This window comes from Hermetia illucens, chromosome 4 (genome assembly GCF_905115235.1).
Source record: "Hermetia illucens chromosome 4, iHerIll2.2.curated.20191125, whole genome shotgun sequence".
NCBI lineage: Eukaryota > Metazoa > Arthropoda > Insecta > Diptera > Stratiomyidae > Hermetia > Hermetia illucens.
Genome location: NC_051852.1, coordinates 151,503,893 through 151,523,957, shown reverse-complemented (window position 1 = coordinate 151,523,957; position 20,065 = coordinate 151,503,893). Strand labels below are relative to the sequence as shown.

Sequence of the window (20,065 nt, the reverse complement as noted above, 5' to 3'; positions counted from 1 at the left end):
ATTTTTAGTGGAAACTAATCTTCATCGGGGTATCAGGGATGCAGTGTTCGACGTAGCAAGTTGAATTCAGTGTGAATCTACATTCCAAGGACATTTAATGGTAAAAGAAAATAACCAACAAGTGGCAATTTGGCATTTAAATTTTAAGATATGTCCTTGTGCTTTTGAGCATACATGAGATATCTGGATAAAATTCAAAGTGGCATTTCACACTTTTCATTCAGCTCCAGAACATGGCTGTGTATTTTAACCGAATGTAAATTATAATCATCAAGGGTGCTACAACCGGTATCCGGTCTAGGCCTGCCTTAATAAGGAACTCCAGACATCCCGATTTTGCGCCGAGGTCCACCAGTTCGATATCCCTCAAATCTGTCTGGCGTCCTGGCCTTCGCTCCATCTCAGGCAGGGTCTGCCTCGTCTTCTTTTTCTACACTAGATATTGCTCTTTTAGACTTTCTGGGCTGGATCATCCTTATCCATACGGATTAAGTGACCCGCCATTCGTAACCTATTGAGCCTGATTTTATCCAGAACCGGACGGTCATGGTATCGTTCATAGATTTCGTCGTTATGTAGGCTACGGAATCGTCCATCCTCATATAGGGGCCAAAAATTATTCGAAGGATTCTTTTCTCGAACGCCGCCAAGAGTTCGTAGTTTTTTTGCTAAGAAACCAAGTCTCCGAGGAACACATGAAGACTGATAAGATCATTGCCTTGTACAGTAAAAGCTTTGACCCTATGGTGCGGCCCAAGATCTCGCGCCAATCGCCGCCTGCTCGATCTGGATGAAGGCAGTTTGTACGTCTCGGATCGTTCTTCCCATGATGTCGATATCATCAGCATAGGCCAGTAGTTGGGTGGACTTAAAGAGGATCGTATCCCTTGCATTTACCTCAGCATAACGGATCACTTTCTCGAGGGCCAGATTAAAGAAGACGCATGATAGGGCATCCCCTTGTCGTAGACCGTTGTTGATGTCGAATGGTCTTGAGAGTGATCCTGCTACTTTTATCTGGCCTCGCACATCGGTCAGGGTCAGCCTAGTCAGTCTTATGAATTTCGTCGGGATACCGAATTTTCTCATGGCCATGTACAGTTTTACCCTGGCTATGCTATCATATGCGGCTTTAAAGTCGATGAAGAGATGGTGCAACTAATGCCCATATTCCAACAGATTTTCCATCGCTTGCCGCAGAGAGAAAATCTGATCTGTTGCTGATTTGCCTGGAGTGAAGCCTCTTTGGTATGGGCCAATGATGTTCTGGGCGTATGGGGCTATCCGGCCTAGCGAGATAGGGGAGAATATCTTATAGATAATAATAATTGCCACACTGTGTGATATTTCCCTTTTTATATATGAGACAGATAATGCCTCTTTGCCAATCGTCCTGTGGCGTCGATGTGGCTGTCCCACATCTTGAGCACAAGTTTACGGAATTTAATGTATTTAGTATTGTTTTTTTCAAATGTTTTATCCTATTTGGCATAGAATCATGGAGTTTAACAACATTTTCTGGTGATATCCTGTATACAGTCCCACAACTTACTAATCTCCTTTGGTGGTTATTTTTTTTTATTTCAAATAAGCCCAACAATTCCCTATAGGATTCAAATTCGGGATCTGCCCATGCTACGATGCAATCCATTCCTTTACCGTCAAAGAGCCGCCACCATGCTCCACCATTTTCTCAACTACTTGGTATACTCGAGTGGGCGTTTCTCAGTGAGTACCATCTGATTGGAAAGGATACATCTCCGTTTCATAAGAACAGATAATCTTTAAATAGTAGCACAATGGTAAAGGTTGAATTTTCCAACCAATCGCCGGAAAAGGTAAAGAGTTTATGGGGTCAGTGGGACGTCACCACCTTAAAAGGTGATGGTTTTGCAAAGTATTGCTTTTAGGTAATATCATGATTAATTTTGAATTATTAGTCCAAACCCCAGAGGATGAGAGAATAGGAAGAAGGAGAAGACCCCTACATTGAAAAATCACGGTGACGATCCTTCTCAAAAAATGAGTGGCACCTCAAAGTGAGGCTATTTTGATATCTTTACGGTAGCGATTTCTTTATCTCTTTAATACTCTTAATGGAAAGCTTTTCCTTTGCAATTACATAGTTCAGACCTTTCTCATTTACTATCTATCGGCTTAATCTGATTTTAAAAACACCAAATGCTTCCTTAAGGCTTTCCATAGACCCGAGTAGACGGGCTGGTGGATGGCATGGATTTTGTTAATTTTTCAAAGTTGCTGCGATTTTGCGGCTTCATTCGCATATTTGAGCAAGAACCAAAATATCTCTGACAACTGAATTTTTTTCACACATTACCATAAGAATAGATGTTAACAGCAAGCCGCTTAAATAGACACTCCAACCCTTTTCAATAAATATCAAAATTAGGGCCAACTTCGGAAATTCGACTATATTCGATGAAAAAGAAGTTTTACACTCTGCTTTTGCATGTATGGAAGACAAATAGCCCTAGTACATTATACTTCCGGGTGTGTCAGCGTGTATCACCTACAGCGATCACAGGCAATCACATTTGAAATATGGATGGAGCAACAAGCCAAAGCTTCAACATGATCCAAACCAAGAATAATTTCAGACTGGTCAGTAAAAACTTCGGATGGCCAGATCTTCTTAAAGGTATGTTGAGACCAACTGATAAAACATGCACCTCTACAGGAAGAGCTGTTCATATACCACAATTCATCGCCAAAGCATGTGATGCATCCATGTCTAGGAAGTGCTCATTCCCCAGTAGAAGGCCCAACTACTGATGGAATAGTGAACAGGCCAGCCTTCAATCAGCCTCCACAGAACCAGATGATCGGTTTAGAGGGCAGTAGGTTGGATCAAGCGGGGGCAAAAAGAGTGCGCCTATAAGGATGCCAGCACAACCTTCAAGTTCGCCACCCAACGGAGCAAAAAGAAATGCTTTGGGGAGCTCTGCTCGGAAGCGAACATGATCTTCCCTCTTGATGAAAATTACCCAGGAGTTAGATCCTCAGCAAGAGGTGGGCATTAACACCTTTAATCGACCATCAGTTACCAGATACGAGCTGTTGGAGATTTGTGTTACGGGGCAACAAACCATACCGAATAGACCATTAAGCTGGCGGGAAACCTAGGCCGGTCATGTTCGCTGGGTTGCTCGAAGCGTGCAAGTTCAAAGGGATATTTCCTGCAGCATGGAAGTGGCAGAAGCTGGTACTGCCGCTTAATGCTGGTAAGCCTTCAGGTGAACTCCCTCAGACCCATATGTCTTCTGGACACTGTTGGAAAAATGCTGGAGTAAGTAATCAACATTAGATTATTCCTGGTTGTTGAGAGCCAAGAAGGTCTCTGAGATTGGCAGTATGGGTTCTGTAATGTGAGATCAATCATTGATGCCATCAAATTGGTGACTTATGTGCGTGGCTTGGCCGATGATGCAATTAATGGAAATGATAGCACCAGCAAATATTTCGTGGTGGTGACCCTGAACGAGATGTATTCAATTCTGCCAATTGGAGCTTAATACGGGAATTCCTGAGAAAGATTGGCATCCCCTCTTCCTTCTCGCCTATTTCGCAACTATTGTCAACAGATATTTACAAGAACGGAGGTGGTCTCCGCCGGGAACCCATAGGGCTCCATGCTGGGCCGGCTACTCCAGGACATCATGTACAACGATGTACTCAATCTTCCCGTCCCGGAGGAAGCCACAGTGGTGGGTTACGCCAACGATATAACGCTGGTGGTTTTTGCAAAGCATCTCGATGGTGATGAATTATGCCCATTCCAAAGGGTTGGCTAGAGAGTTCTGGTCTGACACTTACCAAGAAAAAAAACGGAAACGGTCCTCATCACCAAATTGGGAACCATATCACCACTTCCAAGCCGGCCATCAAATGAGAGGAATGATAGACGCCAAGCTTCGTTATAAGCAACACGTGCAGTATGTTTGTGACAAAGTATCACTGCGAGTATAGCCCTGGCAAGGATAATGCTGAACGAGGGAAAGCCATAGCATAATTCTAGGTTGCTTATAGCTAAGGTGATGAGCTCAATCGTATTGCAAACCGAAACACACCCCTGAGGGTATGCTCTGCCCTCAGGACTGTTTCAGATGATGTAGTGTTCGTCATCTCCGGAATGATGCAGATTGATATTCTGGCATATGAGATGACGAACATACTCAATGCGAAGTCAAACTTTCCTTTATCGCAAACGAAGGACGCCAAAAGGTAGATCTGTAAATAGATTGCAAGAGTTTTGGTAGCGCTCGGGGAAGTATCGATGGACACATAGGTTCATCTCTTCCATCAAGAAGTGGTTGGAAAGACGGGCACGGTAAGATCAATCATGATCTAACCCAGTTTCTCACGGGGCATTGACGATATCGCCAGTACCTCTACAGGCTTGTACTTAATACCTCACCCGATTGTTCAAACTACGGAGAGCACGTATTCTGCCACTATCCACGGTTCGTGGAAGAAAGAAGGAAGCTAGAGGAAACTCTAGGAGAGGTGCTAGCGCCAGCAAATGTGGTGCAGAGTATGCTAGTACGTTAAAAGGATGCGGTAGAAAAGATCAAGAAGGCGCGGTTTCAGACGCCACGTATAGAAGAAACGAGATCGAGCTAGAGTGAGCTAACTCCGCCCAATGATGTAACAGCTTATGGCTATCCCAGGGAGTCAGGGGTAGTTTTAGTGGATAAGAAACCCACACACTAGCATGTTCAGGTCAGTGTGTTTCCATAAAGAAAGAGGCAGACAGATAGACGGACGGAAAAAAAAACCGATTTGAATCAGGTTTCGTTTTGCACAAGACCTTGAATAGGATTTATTTAAGTAAATATCCGCTCTTTAAGCTGACTACCGCAGTTGAAATGTTACTCCAGTAAATTCTTGGTGCCCTGGCATACATCATTATTCCGCCGAAGGTAGAGTCTCTTACCATTGATATTGACCTTATAGACGTACCGGCCACTGTAACCTTATCCACTTTAAATAGTCCTGATTTCAAGCAAAAATTTTATCGTAATGCAAAGGTCGGAATCGTCCATCCTCATTAAAAGGACTGAAGATCCTTCAAAGGATTTTTCACTAGAAAACCACTAGGAGCTCATAATTTTGTTCGCTTATGGTACAAGTTTCTAAAAAACAATGGGAACTGGCAAAAGTATGGTCTTACTTTGTGGTCTTGGCCTTATAAAGAGACACTTTGAACAGAAGAATTTTGATAGGTAAGTTCGGTTCTGAAATTGGATACATGTAAACCAAAACAATACACTGGGAAATCGAATCATCGACTTTAATGTTCACGGCAGGTTAAAGTAAATTGTGAATTCGTAAAATTAAATCAATTTAAAAGAGACATCTCTATTGTCATTTCTATTTGTTGTCGAAGTGTAACAACTCAAAGGAGCTGTAAGGAGCAAACTTTTATTTTTTTGGACCTACTCCTTGAAATTAAACGAATGAGGACACATTATCCAAAAAACATTTCTCTTCGATAATCTGCACCTGCTTGATTGGAACAGGCATTATAGATTTACCATAAAGCTCGCAAAGAATCGAAAAAAAAACTCCTTTCTGAATAGAGTATCACCTGAGTAAAAAATTCCCTTTGAAAGACTAATATCCTCCGAAAGCTGCTTAATTAAACCATTCCAAAGCAAAGTGTAGTAATTATTACTTCTTCGGTGCTAAGTAGAAGGATATAAATGGCGAGCAACATCCTTAAATGTTCGTTGATTAAATCAACCTTACAAAGTCATCGGGGACGAGAAATAGTTAATCCTTTTAAACTGGCCGTAAATGAACGAGAGTCAGCATAGAGAATAGCTAATCTCTATTATAAATAGATGATTGTAGGATGCATTGCATTAGGTGATAATCATGATCGCATAAGGTGGTTCAAAGGTACCTGAACGTGAGGACAAACGAGTTGCTGCATGGATTTGAGATTAAGACTGTGTGAATTATAGAAGGAGATGTGATGTCGCAATATTTGGTCATCAATTGAAGGATACGGATTCGGACAAAAAACTAAAATTCATCAAAAATATAATACTGAAAAGATTATTTGCAAAAATATGTCCCATTTATAGTTCTATAGGAAAGGACATTTGGCAAAAAGACTTATTCAATTTAATTGAATTTATCATCAACTACGCATTCCACAAAGTCTTTAGCATCAAATACTATCCCAACGTCTAACTTAATAAATATTTTACCCGTTCTAAAGCGGATTTTGTCCAAATTTTGTGGTTCCCAAATCCTCTTTTCTCGTAAGAAAGTTCTTCCTCCCACCATATACGACATGTGGACGTTTTATAGGCGATTGGAGGTAATACTCCAAGACTTCCTTCCATGATCCGAAGAGAGAGAATAAGAGTAAAACAAAAGTACGCACAACTTGCATATATACGAGTACAGTGTACAAAATAATGCCACGAATAAATATACTTGAATAGTTGAATCCTTACACGTCCGTGACATTTATTCTCCGCAATTGAGACGAAAATACACAACTAATGCATTAAAAATCGTTTCTAGCCCTGAGAATAAGAACAATGAGGAAAACAGATTGGTGGTATTTTCCCTGCGGTCATGTTGATTTCGTCCTTTATTGCATTCCGTCGCGTTTTACTATTGGCATTGATCCATGCAGGGAAAATTATTCATGTAAGTTTACGAGTGTCAAAAAAAAATATCCTTTTTTCAGAAAATACTTTTTGTTTACCTTTTCATAAATTATTAAGGCTGGCTTCTCATCTATTTTAATTTTATTCCCTGGAATCAGGCGACAATTAATTTTATAGATAAAAGGAGAGTTTCCTTCCCATGTGCATTACTTGAGATTCGATAACTAGGACCGCTCTCCGGTCGATTTTTTGGTAATCAAAGGATAGCAATGCAACTTCATTATCTTCGGTCAATTTATTAAAATATACGAATTTGGCATTCAAAAAGAAGGAATATTACTTTTTAGTTCTTAAGCAAGTCTTCTGAATATCACTCAAAAGCAGATAAATGTTCCATGACTAAACACATTAAGAGATAAGAGCGTGAGAGGATCTAAACAGCAGGGGGCACACTCGATTGTATAGTAAAGTGTCTTGTTCATTTTTGTACAGAAGTTCAGGTACAACATTTCATGTTACTAAAATCCCCTAGACATATTTACATAAATGCAGATGGAAAATTGGGTTTTCATTTTTGCGCTTTCTCAGTGTTAGGATCTACTCAAACAGGATATTTTCTCATTTATCTCCTCGTCATTCTGACTTTTAATATTGTACATCCACATTTCGTCCTTTATTATGTTAATTCTATCGTATAAATTTAAAGAAATAATGGTTTTCATATGAAATAAAACATAAGCTTTTAGAAAATTTATAAACCGGAGCCTTGGCTGCCTTTCATGTCTATCGTCTTTAAGCAGACCGCCCAAAAGCCATTGGAATAAATTATAGTTGTTATTATTCTATCCCCAAGTAAAGTTCCAAGTGCGTCTATACTAGGGTTTTCTATGATTTAACATTTTCAATAACGTCACACTCTCAGTGAGAAAGAAACTACGTAGTACGAATGGAGGGGATTGATTTGATTCCTTTTTGTTCGCATTTCATCATTTGCCTTGATGGACTAATTATACAGCAGTTGAATTTACGTCAGTAGAAGTATGGGAAGTACGGTGAATACTTCAACCAACCAATACCACAAAAGCATACGTAAACATTTAAATTTCAATGGAATTATCATAAGGCTGAAACCCGCCAATGAATTGGGTCGAAAATGAAAGAATCACCTTAGTATGAATCGCAGAGAAATATTTTGAAATTTTACTGGTCTTGATTCGACATTGATTGACAACGAAAGAGTATCGATTTGTTGAGGATGTTGGCATTCCTGAGTCCGCATCCACTTGATGACGGACCCGACCACTTAGGAATCAAACTTACTTCCTCTCTTGTGGTCTATGGACGCCTCTTTTTGGGTTAAAGACCCAAGTTCAAAAAGAAAAAATCTTGACTGACGGGTTCGTCCAGGACAAAGGCAACTCATCAGACGCTGCCTCACTTCTGTCCCAATTGGTCCGGTCCGTCCTCAAGCGAATGCGGACTCATGACTCCCAGCATCCTCAGCAAAAAAATTCACTTCGGCCTGGTATAAGTTTGCACTTGGGACGGATTTTACTTCAATGTAATTCGCACTCATTATATACAAATGGAGCCTGTCGCTACTTTCGATCGCGCTGCTACCAGGGCAGAGGTGAGGCAGCGTCTGATGAGTTGGCTCTGCCCCGGACGAAACCGTCAATCAAGATTTTTCTTAACGAAAGAGTATTTGCATTATCACTTCGTCCCTTGAGTATAATATGATAGGCTTGCCAAATACTTGGTTTTACTAAGTGGAGCGAAAAATTCACCAAAATAAACTAAATATTTGGGAATGCCTGCAAAAATTTTCCTTTTCTTTTTCATCCTGTCCAATTTGATCCTAGAACTTGGAGCATGTTAGACTGCTTCATTGACGGTGCGCTCACCCCGGATCATTACGCTGATTTGACTCAGATACTCATTCATAGATGAATCGTCTGACATTTGACATCCTTCGAACAACAACACCCCCACCCCCTCCCCTTGCGATCTGTGAAATTTAAATTGTAACCTTCTGCTGATACAGCTGTGGCCACAAAATCACTCGGTATGCTGAGGTCTTTTAAAAGACACCTCTGGTTATTTTAGTTACCAGGTTCATAGAAGAGTACAATCGAGATCATCAAACTGAATTTAAAAAGTTACGGAACAACACAACAACATTTTCACTGAATAGGAATGAGCGACTCCCTCAAAGTGAAATGTTTTCTAAAAGTAAGGTAGATAAAGATTTCATTTTGCTGGCTGACAGTTTCACAAACCAGGGCAAATACAAACTTATCAGATGCTGCTTCATCTCTGCCCTGCCGAGTAAGTGTGGCTTTGTCGGTTTTGCAACCTTAGCTGGTCTGATCTTAGGCAACTATTTTTTTTTGTAGGTAGGTGATCTGATGTGATGATGTACCTACCAACAGGACAATCCTTTGCTCGGAGATGTAAGGGAAAGGTGCATTTGAACAATTTCCATATCTTTTTAATTGAAGGCATGAACTTTCAACAAAATCGCTTGGATTAGCGGAAAACGTACACCAAATAAGATGAACTCTACCGTGATCTGTAATAAATATGCTGTCATTGGCTTCGAACGAGGGTTCGTACAACAAGGTTCATGCCTTTTCGACTCTTATATGCAATTCTTTGGAATAAAGAATCACCATTTTAGAGAAACAAACATTTTGAATAATTCGGAAGGAAGACCATCGGTACCCTGTCGAAACTGTGTCCCCCGAAATCCGAAACTCTCCCATCCCTACCGTCAAAGAAGTCACCTATCTCAGGGTGACTATGAACTTCCGTCAGGCCCACGTATCCCATATAACAAAGGCACTAGGCCGTGCAACCAGTGCCTTTTTATCCCTGTGTCCTATCATCAAATACAACATCCCAACTATTTACTTGAAAACAACTTACCCGACCCATCCTCTTTTCCGGTTCACTTTCTGGTCTGACACTTCCCCAATGGAACGCGCGAAGAGCCCAGAGATCTTTGGCACTGTTCCACCAGATCTTATATGACTCTTGTCAAACTCCCCAAATCGAGGTCGTCCTAACCCGTCCTCCTCTCGACTTTTTGACCAAGTGCCAATCCCATCCCAACTCACAGATTACGCAGGCTATGGAGATCGAGATTATTGAAGCGAACCTTCCCATCATTAGCGCCTATCCTAATTTCTAGTCCCAAAAACCCTCAATACCCTCCTTTTTTCATCTTTTTCCCCAACAGCAAATATATTAAGTCAGTTTTGGCTTCAATTTATACTTTAGAAAGGGCCTTATCAGCGTATATAGGAATGGCATGCATCTAGCTTTTATTGTACACTTTGAGGGCAATATTTACTGACCTACACCTCAACCAGCGCAAAGAACAGGATAGTTACGAAATACACAAATTAACGTCTTTCATTTCCCACGCTTTTACACGGGCCAGAACCCTTCTGTGGAATCGGAAACGGTTTCATGGCTATGAATCTAAGAAATGAAGAGAAACGGTTGAGGGAACTATACTGGGCGGGTCTACCAGAGATGTAGCAGTCCAGGGTGCTTATTGGGGGATACGAAACCATACGCACAAAGGATTGCTTAAACCTCACCAAAGAGAACCTCCGAATCATAGTGGGAATTCTCACTGGTCATTGTCGGCTGAACTATCATCTAGGGAAGCTAGGGATATCTACGGACACTGCCTGCAGGTTCTGTGAGGAGGAGGACGAAACCTCTATACACGTCCTGGGACAGTGTCCGGCACTTGTGCAAAGTAGGTCGATACATCTGGGAGAACACCTAATACCAGATGCAAAGCTGAAAGATCTAGAAGTAGGGAACATACTAAAGTTCCTAACGGTTACAAGCCTGCTTGAGATACTATGATCAAAAGGTACACTATAACCAGTAAAAGGGGCACAATAGTTCTTCAAGGACGCAATGCGACTTTCCCTTAACAGAATAATAATAAAACGACATAGGTAAAGATCAAAAAGGAGGGAGGTCCAAAAACTCGGTTGAGAAAAACGATAATGAACAACCAACTTGAAAAAAAAATTTTACCCACTTCTAATCGCCTGAATAATTCAAAATTTTACCCCATTCCTTCCAAAATTCCATTTGGTTTAATAAACCAAAATAGAAACGTCAAAGTTAACCGTAGATGTTGAACTATTATTTGAAAAACTAAAAAAGGCTATGACGCTACAGATCAACATGCAACGGAGTACAAACACTAGCGAGTTTTTCTGCAGTTCGCAGTGGTAATCAGTACACAGTACCGAAACAAGGACCCAGCCCCATGGCGCCTCGACTTATTAAGTGCAGCTACTTAGACTGTATAAGGAAGCATTCTCGACGTAACCTTCACAGAGAGTCAATGGTGTTATCACTAGTTGAGGTTGCGAGTTCTGGAAGACTCCTTGGCAAGCAACCAACAATATATTCCATCGAGGTGATCGAGGCCCACAGCGCTTTCCTTACTCGTGAAATGTCTCGTCTCTCCCAATATTCACTGAGAGAAGGGAGAAGACATTTTGGGGTGGGAAGGAGTTGCGGCTAGCACTGTCGTAATGTCAGTTACAGAGGACACCCAACCGTTATAAATGGTGAACTAGAAGGCTTGCTGTGTGGCAGTGTGGAAGGCATCGAAAATTCTCAATTTCTCGGCATGCGAGAACTGGACTGAGAGACTGCATCCTCTCTATAATAAAGAAAAAGGCGCCAAAATCCGACAGTATCGCGGTAGTGATACACAGCCTAGGGTTCCACCATCTGCTCGCTTGCCTGAAGGGGGATCTTTCCTTGTCGCTGGAAAGTGGCGAGACCCATGAGATTTCTCTATATGCTCGATACATTTGGGAAACTTGTGCCTAATATGGGGACACTGATGTTAGACAAAATAAAGCGCCAGGTACCACTCCGCCACACTCTCATGACCAATTTTTTTATATGAATATATTGACGGAAACTGATGGTGGCAAATAATTTTTTATCAAAATACCATGTAACTTTCCCGTCATATGTTGATTACAACAATGAACTCTTCTGCAAGGATCCTCACCACATTCCATCCCAAAGCACTCTAAAAAACAGAATTCAAATTTTTTTCCTAAAAAATAAGAAATTGCGAATGGAATCAGGTTATAAAAACATGAAATCTATTGTCGTAAATCTCCGATTCAATATGTATATAAAATCTTTCCTTTATTCAAAACACACTGTTACTAATTTTCCTTCATCAACAAGTCACTGCCATCCGCTTTGTTTAATTTCACCCACGTGCGGACTACAGTTTATTCAAACTATATAAATCTTGGATCATGGTTGACTATAAACTTCCGAACCTGATAATTATCTGAACATAAAGAAACCATACTTATGTACTCTTAACGAGAAAAAGATAAATTTTCTTAAGCATTTTGCCACTTCAACAGTAAATATTCCAATATAGTCTGGCACTGGTCTTACGCTCTTGTCCTTTTTATAGGACGAACAAATTGCATTACTGAATAATAAATATTTATATTCCTTCCCCCCACTCACCGCACTTTCTATCAGCAGGTTAAGCATCAAAGTTAAACAGGTCTCATAAAATTTTATGAAGAGCTTCAATTACACATTTCTGAATCCTGGTGAAGCCAACACTTGTAGCCTCGGTGGCACATTTTTCTCTTTTGATGAATTATGTACGATGATATTTGGATAACCAATTTCTTGCACGAATTGTTAGTGAATGAAGAACAAGTCACCCACCCCATGAATTAATTCTATCTTTTTTTTGTATCTTGCAGAACAACGAAGTTGAGGATTATGTAATGCGGCCCAATGATATGTACCGATTTGCTCCATATTCAGGTGAGTTTTGGATTGCAATTTTAGATAGATGTCGATTGGTTTTCCGTTTCATTAAATTGAACCATCCCAAATTTTCTAAACCAGAACTATCAAAAAGAGGACCTCGAATTAAGCACGAATACCCTTAATATTTCAAATTTTTCCTTAAAAATGAATGTTAGGTTACCCAATAAATGAGGAATATGTGGTGAAGGTGCTTAATTGTTGTTGTCCGCAACTTATCCTCCATTTCTCATCAAAATCATTTAAAATTAGTGGTGATTATTACAATTGTAGTTTGTTACATTTGAGTAGAGTTTGTTTCATCTAAAGATAGTTTTGAAGTTCTTCTGGACCCATTGTCCAGTATCTTGTGAACTATGATCGTTTTAATGATAGACCGTAGAAGTAGAAAAACTTAGTTGTAAGTATGTAGTCGCGTTATGCATTTGGTTAGGAATGTGTTTGTCTAGAACAAGTTGGTGGTAAGAGTAGTCTTGAAGTAGAGTTTTGACCTCGTTTGTTCTGATAAACTGAACTTTGAAGTAGTTACTAAAGTCAACTAGTGGTCCTGTTGGATATTCTGTCATTGTGTTTGTTCGCTCAAAGTTGGTATCGCTGCCTACATGTGTTTTGTACTGTTGAAAACTGTTGATTATGTGGTAAGTTTTGTCCTGCTCTTTGTGGTTCATGGTAGCATCGGTCTTGAATTCAGTCCTAAAATCAACTATTCCAATGCGTTTTTAGACGAAGATCGAAGTCTCTACGTGGAACGAAGTTTAGATTCAATCGGAGGCGGAAATTTGATTCGAAGCGTCAACATGAACGACTTAAGTGATAATTTGGTGCATCCAAGACAACATGTTCGACGGTCGGCAATGCCTGAAGGATTCGATAATGACTGGAACCTGGCTGCCGAAAGACGTAACTCATATCGATATGCATGGCCCAAGTATGGTTCAATCCATACGAATTTCCGTCGGGCACTAGATTCAATTGGTGGAGGACACCTGTTGAAAAGGACATTGGATTCAATTGGTGGAGCCAATTTGATAAGGAAGTAGAAAGGATATCCGTTCGAACAGGAACTAACACTATGATGTTGACATGAGCGGTTGTGACAATGAGGAATATCATTTTAAATATAAGGGCATCATTAAAAATATAAAAAAAAAATATTTTGAGATTTACACCAATGAAGAGTCAGACTAGTTGTTCGTATCGGTGCCATAATCATCCTGAGGATTTGTTTAATTATCATCTATTGTTCCAGAATATATGGCTTTATTTTAAATATAATATAACCACTATTCTCTTACAAGGTAAAATAAATTCACTTATATCATGGTTTATCGTCTTTTATTACTACATTCCCAGGTAAGTATCCTGCCTGCTAAATTGCAAGTGCAGAATAAGAAATGAAAACCTTCAAACCATTCTTGAAATTTACATTAAATTTATCAATCCTGAGTTATACAGGTATTTTACATAGGTTATGGTTGCTTCTTGTATTATGCTCACTATCACCTTCAGAAATAAATGAGATTTCGCGAATATAGATAGCTGCAAATAGCATTTTTAAATTGTCAGATAAATCACCTCTGGAGGTGAACCTATACGGCTCGGACCATAAGAAGCAATCTAATTTACCATACGTAAAATGTAATTTGTTCATTCATTATTCTTAAGTGAAAATTCCTACCACACCAAGATTCTGGAATCAACGTTTTTATTTAGGTAGCTTAGATGAATGGTCAGTCGTCGGACTGCCAACTAAATCCCTCGCCGTCACTAGAGAACTAGCCTGGAAAACCACACAGTTAGGGAATCGTACCTTCCCAATCTTGTGCAGCATGCACTGCAAGCCCCTTTGGCTGCCAAGAAGCTGGAAATAATTAATCTTATTATGTTTTCGGTTCAACTTAAATTTCCGATAAGTTGCGCATCCCATCTGCCTTTCGACGAGTTTTCCCAGAAGTGTTGTCTCTCATTCAGGGTATGTCACCGTTCTTCACGAGCCTCTCGTGAGTACTCCTTTTGTGCTTATATGTAAAATACATAAATGGTTTTGTGTTACAAGAAGCAACTGAGATTCTCCAGTGATCACACAGCCCGTGCTGAAACAGTACGATAGACAGATGCCAAAAACAAAGCTTCATATCTCCGTACTTGCGCAAGACCTTAAAAAAACTTTCTTGCTAAAAACATCAGCTCATACCTCCGCGCCGCAAAACAGAACGTTGTATGCACTCATGAGAAGGTGTCTTCTACTAAGTAGGACCTCCAAAATTTATTGCATCCTTTTCCGCCGCAGCTTTGATTTGCTGGAAAAAACTCATTTTGGGGTCGAGCGTCAATCCAAGGTACTTAGCCGTTGGCTCTGACTCTACTATCAACTCACCGATCATTACGGAATGCCGTGTTTGTTCTAGCGCGAGTTTGAAATCATATGCAGTCATCCGCAGCCCGACGTAATCACAGTCAACCTCTGATTCTCCAGCATCTCATAGGGCATGGGCCGATCTCTCAGATAATCCCTCAGTATCCGCAAGAGATAGTCCAGCGCATAGAAGGAATTTTCTCGCGTATATTTCTATACATAGGGAACACCAGCCGCCAAGATCGACGGCATGACAGCATGACCTCCCTGCTCTAACAGCAAAGTACCTTAGGAATAAGTCCCCGGCAGTGCCGATCTTTTTGATAAGTCTACTCCTAATGAGCTTCTCAAGTATCTTCCCGGCAGTCGAAGGTTTCCTTTGATTTTACTGACTAGCGCGAATCTCGTCACTTTCCATAGGCAAAGAAAAATGCGTACGTTTAAAAAATGTTGTTTTTCTACTTTGCTTTATGAAATGACATACAATTGTAGATGAAATTATGTAAAAATTTCATTTTTTGCACTTTAGCCATATACTCTGCATTAAAATATTCTTTAAAAATATTCATCATCATGACCAGCACAACAACCGGTATTCGGTCTGGGTCTGCCTTAATAAGGAACTCCAGACATCCCGGTTTTGCGCCGAGGTCCACCAATTCGATATCACTAAAAGCTATCTGTCGTCCTGGCCTACCCCATCGATCCATCTCAAACAACGCCTGCCTCGTCTTCTTTTTATACCATAGATATTTCCTTTATAGACTCCTCGGACTAGATCATCCTCATCCATACGGATTAAGTGACCCGCCTACCGCAACCTATTGAACCTGATTTTATTCACAACCTGATGGTCACGGTATCACTCAAAGATTTCGTCGTTATGTAAGCTACGGAATCGCCAAAAATTCTTTGGAGGATTCTTCTCTCCCACACAGCCAAGAATTTGCAATTTTTCTTGCCAAGAACCCAACTCTCCGAGGAATACATAAGGACTGGCAAGATCATTGTCTTGAGAACTTTGACCATGTAATGAGACGTTTGGAGAGGAACAGTTTATGTAAGCTGAAATAACCTCTGTTGGCAGCCAACAACCGTGCGCGAATTTCATCGTCATAGCTGTTATCGGTTGTGATTTTCGACCTTAGATAGGAGAAATTATCAACGGTCTCAACGATTCCGCGAATACGGTTATCAAGAATGCTTTCGAAAATCTTTAAGGTATGGGATAGAAACCGGATTGAACGGTAATTTGAACATTCTGCTGGGCTACCTTTCTTTTTGCATATTGGAACTGTTGGACTTTCTTGCCAGTCAAATAACCCGATTGAAGAATTCACTGAGCCACAGTGCTGGGTCCCAGCTCTTCATTTTCCAAAGCTCAGATGCGATTTCATCTGGTTTTCATTCGTTTTATTGTTTCCTCGACTTCAGTTGTGCTGACAGTTACGTCTTGTCTATTGAATTTAATCCCACGGTTTTCTTAAGACACGGATTGATTTTGTAACCACAATCAGAGCCCCGCTGAGACCAGTCTATACAAAGTTCGTCATTCTCTACCAAACTTTGGAGTACGGCACCTGTATTAAACCGCAACTCCACGTTTAAGGCCATAGGGCCCCTTGTTTGCTTGAACGTTACCAACTACCTTCATGAAGCTCCCACTGGGGGCCAACCGCAAGCAACCGAGCTGAATTCACATCCGACAGGATTTCTCCTGAAACATGAGAATTCAACGGCTATTCCAGTTCCCATGGTGCCAGTAGACCTTTGGTAAGGTTTCGTGGCCGAAGCCACTTCAAATGAGCGTTTCCCGATGCCACCTCAAGGAGGTTTCTCCCCAGCCACTTGGTTTTGGGTTGCCCGACAGGGTTGCTGTCCGGGTAATCGCGTAATTCAAATCATTTCTCCTTTCTTCTCATGAAACTGCCACCATTTAATGCGCGCCGGGCCAGTGCGTTCCTCACGCTGTTTTATCGGTGGCTTAATTCGCAGGACGGCAATTAACGTCCGATGTTGAGGTGCGATGGTCTCAATATAAAATGTAGGAAGATGAGACAATCGTTTGATAAACCATGTATTCACAAGTACGAGGTGACCGCAAAATCGACTATACACTTGCCACATTTATTATAATCGTTGCGGTAATAATCTATGGATCTGAACCTTAGAGCACAATTTAAGGCACATCATTCAAGGCCGTAACGGTACACTACGGTGCACTGTAGGAGGCAATGTTGTCAGCATTTCGCTCGCCCGAGATTATTACCCTGATTTGACTCAGGTACTCATTCACAGCTGAGTCGACTGGTATCCCACATCCAGCCACAATGACAAATTCCAGCGCTACTTGAGCCATCTGGACACTCCACCATGGCACCTTTTATCGTCTGCTTTTTCACCAACTTGAGCATTGAAGAAGCCTGCATTGATGATATAGTCATTAGCAGGCACGTTGCAAGTCTTTGTATCGAAAAATTGCCAGAAGGCATCTTTCTCAGCAACAAGTCGGCCTCGGTGAAGAAGTGAATAGTGCGATCAGCTAATATAATTGTGAGCTTCATCAACCGATCATCAAATCGTTCCACTTCTTTGATGGTCTCACAAAAACCCTCTGGAATGGCAATGCTATTGAGTGTGTAGGCTACCAAAATAGAGAAGTTTATAGCAATTTTGACGGCGTGCAATTTCGCAACTTTTGTCATCAGACTATCGGGTTTCTTGCAGAGCGTAGATATCAATGTGCCTTTTCCGAAGGATTGTTGCGAGTTCCTCGGTCTTTCCAGTCAGGGCGCCAATATTTAGCGTGTAGACGCATATTTGTTTTGCTTAGACTAATTTACTTACGCCCTGACGCCATCTATGGATCAAGAACCCTTACCCATTTCTCGACAGGACTGGGGCTCGTCAAATCGATCATGTTGCTTTGAACGACATTTCATGGGTTTTCTTGGTCGGCCTGTCGCGGGACCTGTCACCACGAGAGATCAGGTAGGATTTAACATAGTGGAATAACTCCAACTATACTCCTATTTATCTCTTTGCCTGATCTCAGTATTTTATTTTTATACTACTGAGGATAGTACAAGTACGTTGCCTCCAATCTTCCTCCTTTATATGGGCTTGGGACCAACATGCTATACGACATACCATAACATAAAATGGCGGAGTTCTACACTGAACTTAGTGATTGCATGTACTCGAACACTATACTCAAGAGGAAGTCAAACTCCTCAAAAGTAAATTTGAAAGTTCTTCAGAGGAGGAACCCCTTCGATACCACAGCGAAGTAAACAATAATATATCTTAGACCCTCCTCGAATACTTTATCTTTGTTAGGAAGTTCTTTGCCCTTTATGCGGTGTAAAAGTGACATGAATTCCAAAAAAAAATTGCGGCATCCAAAATTCTATTAATTTGGAGGTTTTTGGTGGTTTCAAAAAAATTAAGTACGTCCAGACTTTTTACCTTTCCCTCCGAGTAGTAAATTGGATGGAAATGGATAAGTCCACTAAGACTGGGAAGGTTTTTTCAAAAGAGACCCATCATATTTATTTTCACATCCCTTCCAGCTTGGGAAACCTGGGCCACAAGGACTAAAACTAAAGGCTTCGGCATTTTAGATGCACGTGTTAAACAAGCGGACACTGGCCCTCCATCTTTACAGCTCTCCTGTCATGAGGCATTTTTAGTAGAAACGCTAGGACCTCTTGGATAAGGATGAGCCTAAAGAGCGACTCCCATTTAAATGTGAAGTTAACAATGTAAGCTGACCAGTGAGTAAGGTCTGAAAGTGATGAATGTGGTTAGAAATTTAAATGTTTTCACTATCGTTCTTATGAGACAGGGATATCCCATAAACTAATAATTCGCGACCTCGAAGTTCAATCTCCTCCTCCGAAACATTCATGGCACTGCCAAGGAAACTTTTTTGAAAATGCAGAGGAAGAATTATCCGCAATGACTAATTTTTCCATTCTCGTGAACAGGATCAAGAGCATTATATGCCAAGGCCCTGTATAATCCGCCAGAATACGCTTCCAAGTACTCTTGATTTCATCACTTACGTAGGTACGATATGTTTTGTGTTAAATTAGATTGTGTCCTTAAAGGAATCGACGTGGGAGACAAATCATTTCCAGAGTTATTGAAGGATGAGAAATTAGGAAGGTAAACGTGCTCACATGTTTACTTACCAGAATTTCATTCCTGTATTATAATTTCATCCTTTTGTACAACAATTTGAAAGCTGATATCTTGTCGTCAGCGGTGCTTAAAAAATCTTTTGTTTACATAACGTAATTTGATTACAGTGGAAAAAATTTGAATGAGTGATTTTGAGTTAAAGAAAAACACGAAAGGAACTTAACGCATCATGAGAAGATGGAAAATTTAATAGAAATTACATAATCGTCCTTCAAGCATAGTTGTTTGAACCTACTCTCAATCCACAGGTTCACTGTCCTCCAGGGATGAGGGCAATAGATTGATAACCTGCTTTTTATTTTGTAGCCTTTCTCCTGTCCAGTCGCCCAAATCGAATTCGCCATTTTGCTCTATCATAGGCCTAATCTGGATAAAGTCGAGAGGGTCTCAAATCACAATCTGACGTATCAAGCCATCGTTATTTCGGTCGACCTTTTGTTCATTTCCCATCGACCTCGATGTTCAACTTAATGTTAGTGGATCCTCGTCAATGCGAATTACATGGTCATACTACCGAAGTCACCTCTCTCCAAATTTTTCCACCATCGATGCAACTTCACGTCGATCGTAGATATCCTTATCAAAATTATGTGCTGCCGCTGGTTTAACAGAACATTTTTGTCCCCATTGCCATGAGGCGGCATTCATTGCCTTTAACAGTCGGCCAGTATTGAGTGTCATAGAGGGTGACAAGGCAAACAACACAGCTTGGCAGGTCGCGCAACTGACAGTCCTAGTGCCTGTTTTATTGATCGATCATGGAAAATTCTGGTTTGTTCAAATTTAGTGGGAGACGGTACTGCATCAGGCGATCATTCCACCTTTGGACAAATTACTCGGGGTCAGTTGAGTTATGAGACGTATGAGAGTATATGTAGACCGCTAGACGTTGTGTATCCTGGGTAACAGTACCCTTAACAAGAACAAAGAGGAATGACGGGAAGATGATTCCTTGATGAACATTGGCAAAGACACGAAGCGGCTTTGATATTCGTGC

At 40.8% G+C, this 20,065-nt stretch overlaps 1 protein-coding gene across 2 annotated transcripts in view; it reads left to right on the top strand.

Moving 5' to 3' along the window:
• LOC119654246 (orcokinin peptides type A-like) overlaps positions 1-20,065 on the top strand; it is a 65,809-nt gene that overhangs the window by 39,238 nt on the left and 6,506 nt on the right. Inside the window, exons 3-4 of one of the 2 annotated variants that reach the window (XM_038059490.1) lie at positions 12,440-12,503; positions 13,230-13,829. In XM_038059490.1, coding sequence (XP_037915418.1) covers positions 12,440-12,503; positions 13,230-13,546 — 381 coding nt within the window. In that variant the 3' untranslated portion in view covers positions 13,547-13,829. Of the gene's footprint in view, positions 1-12,439; positions 12,504-13,229; positions 13,830-20,065 lie in introns of those variants that run through there. The other variant, XM_038059491.1, reaches the window with a different exon arrangement.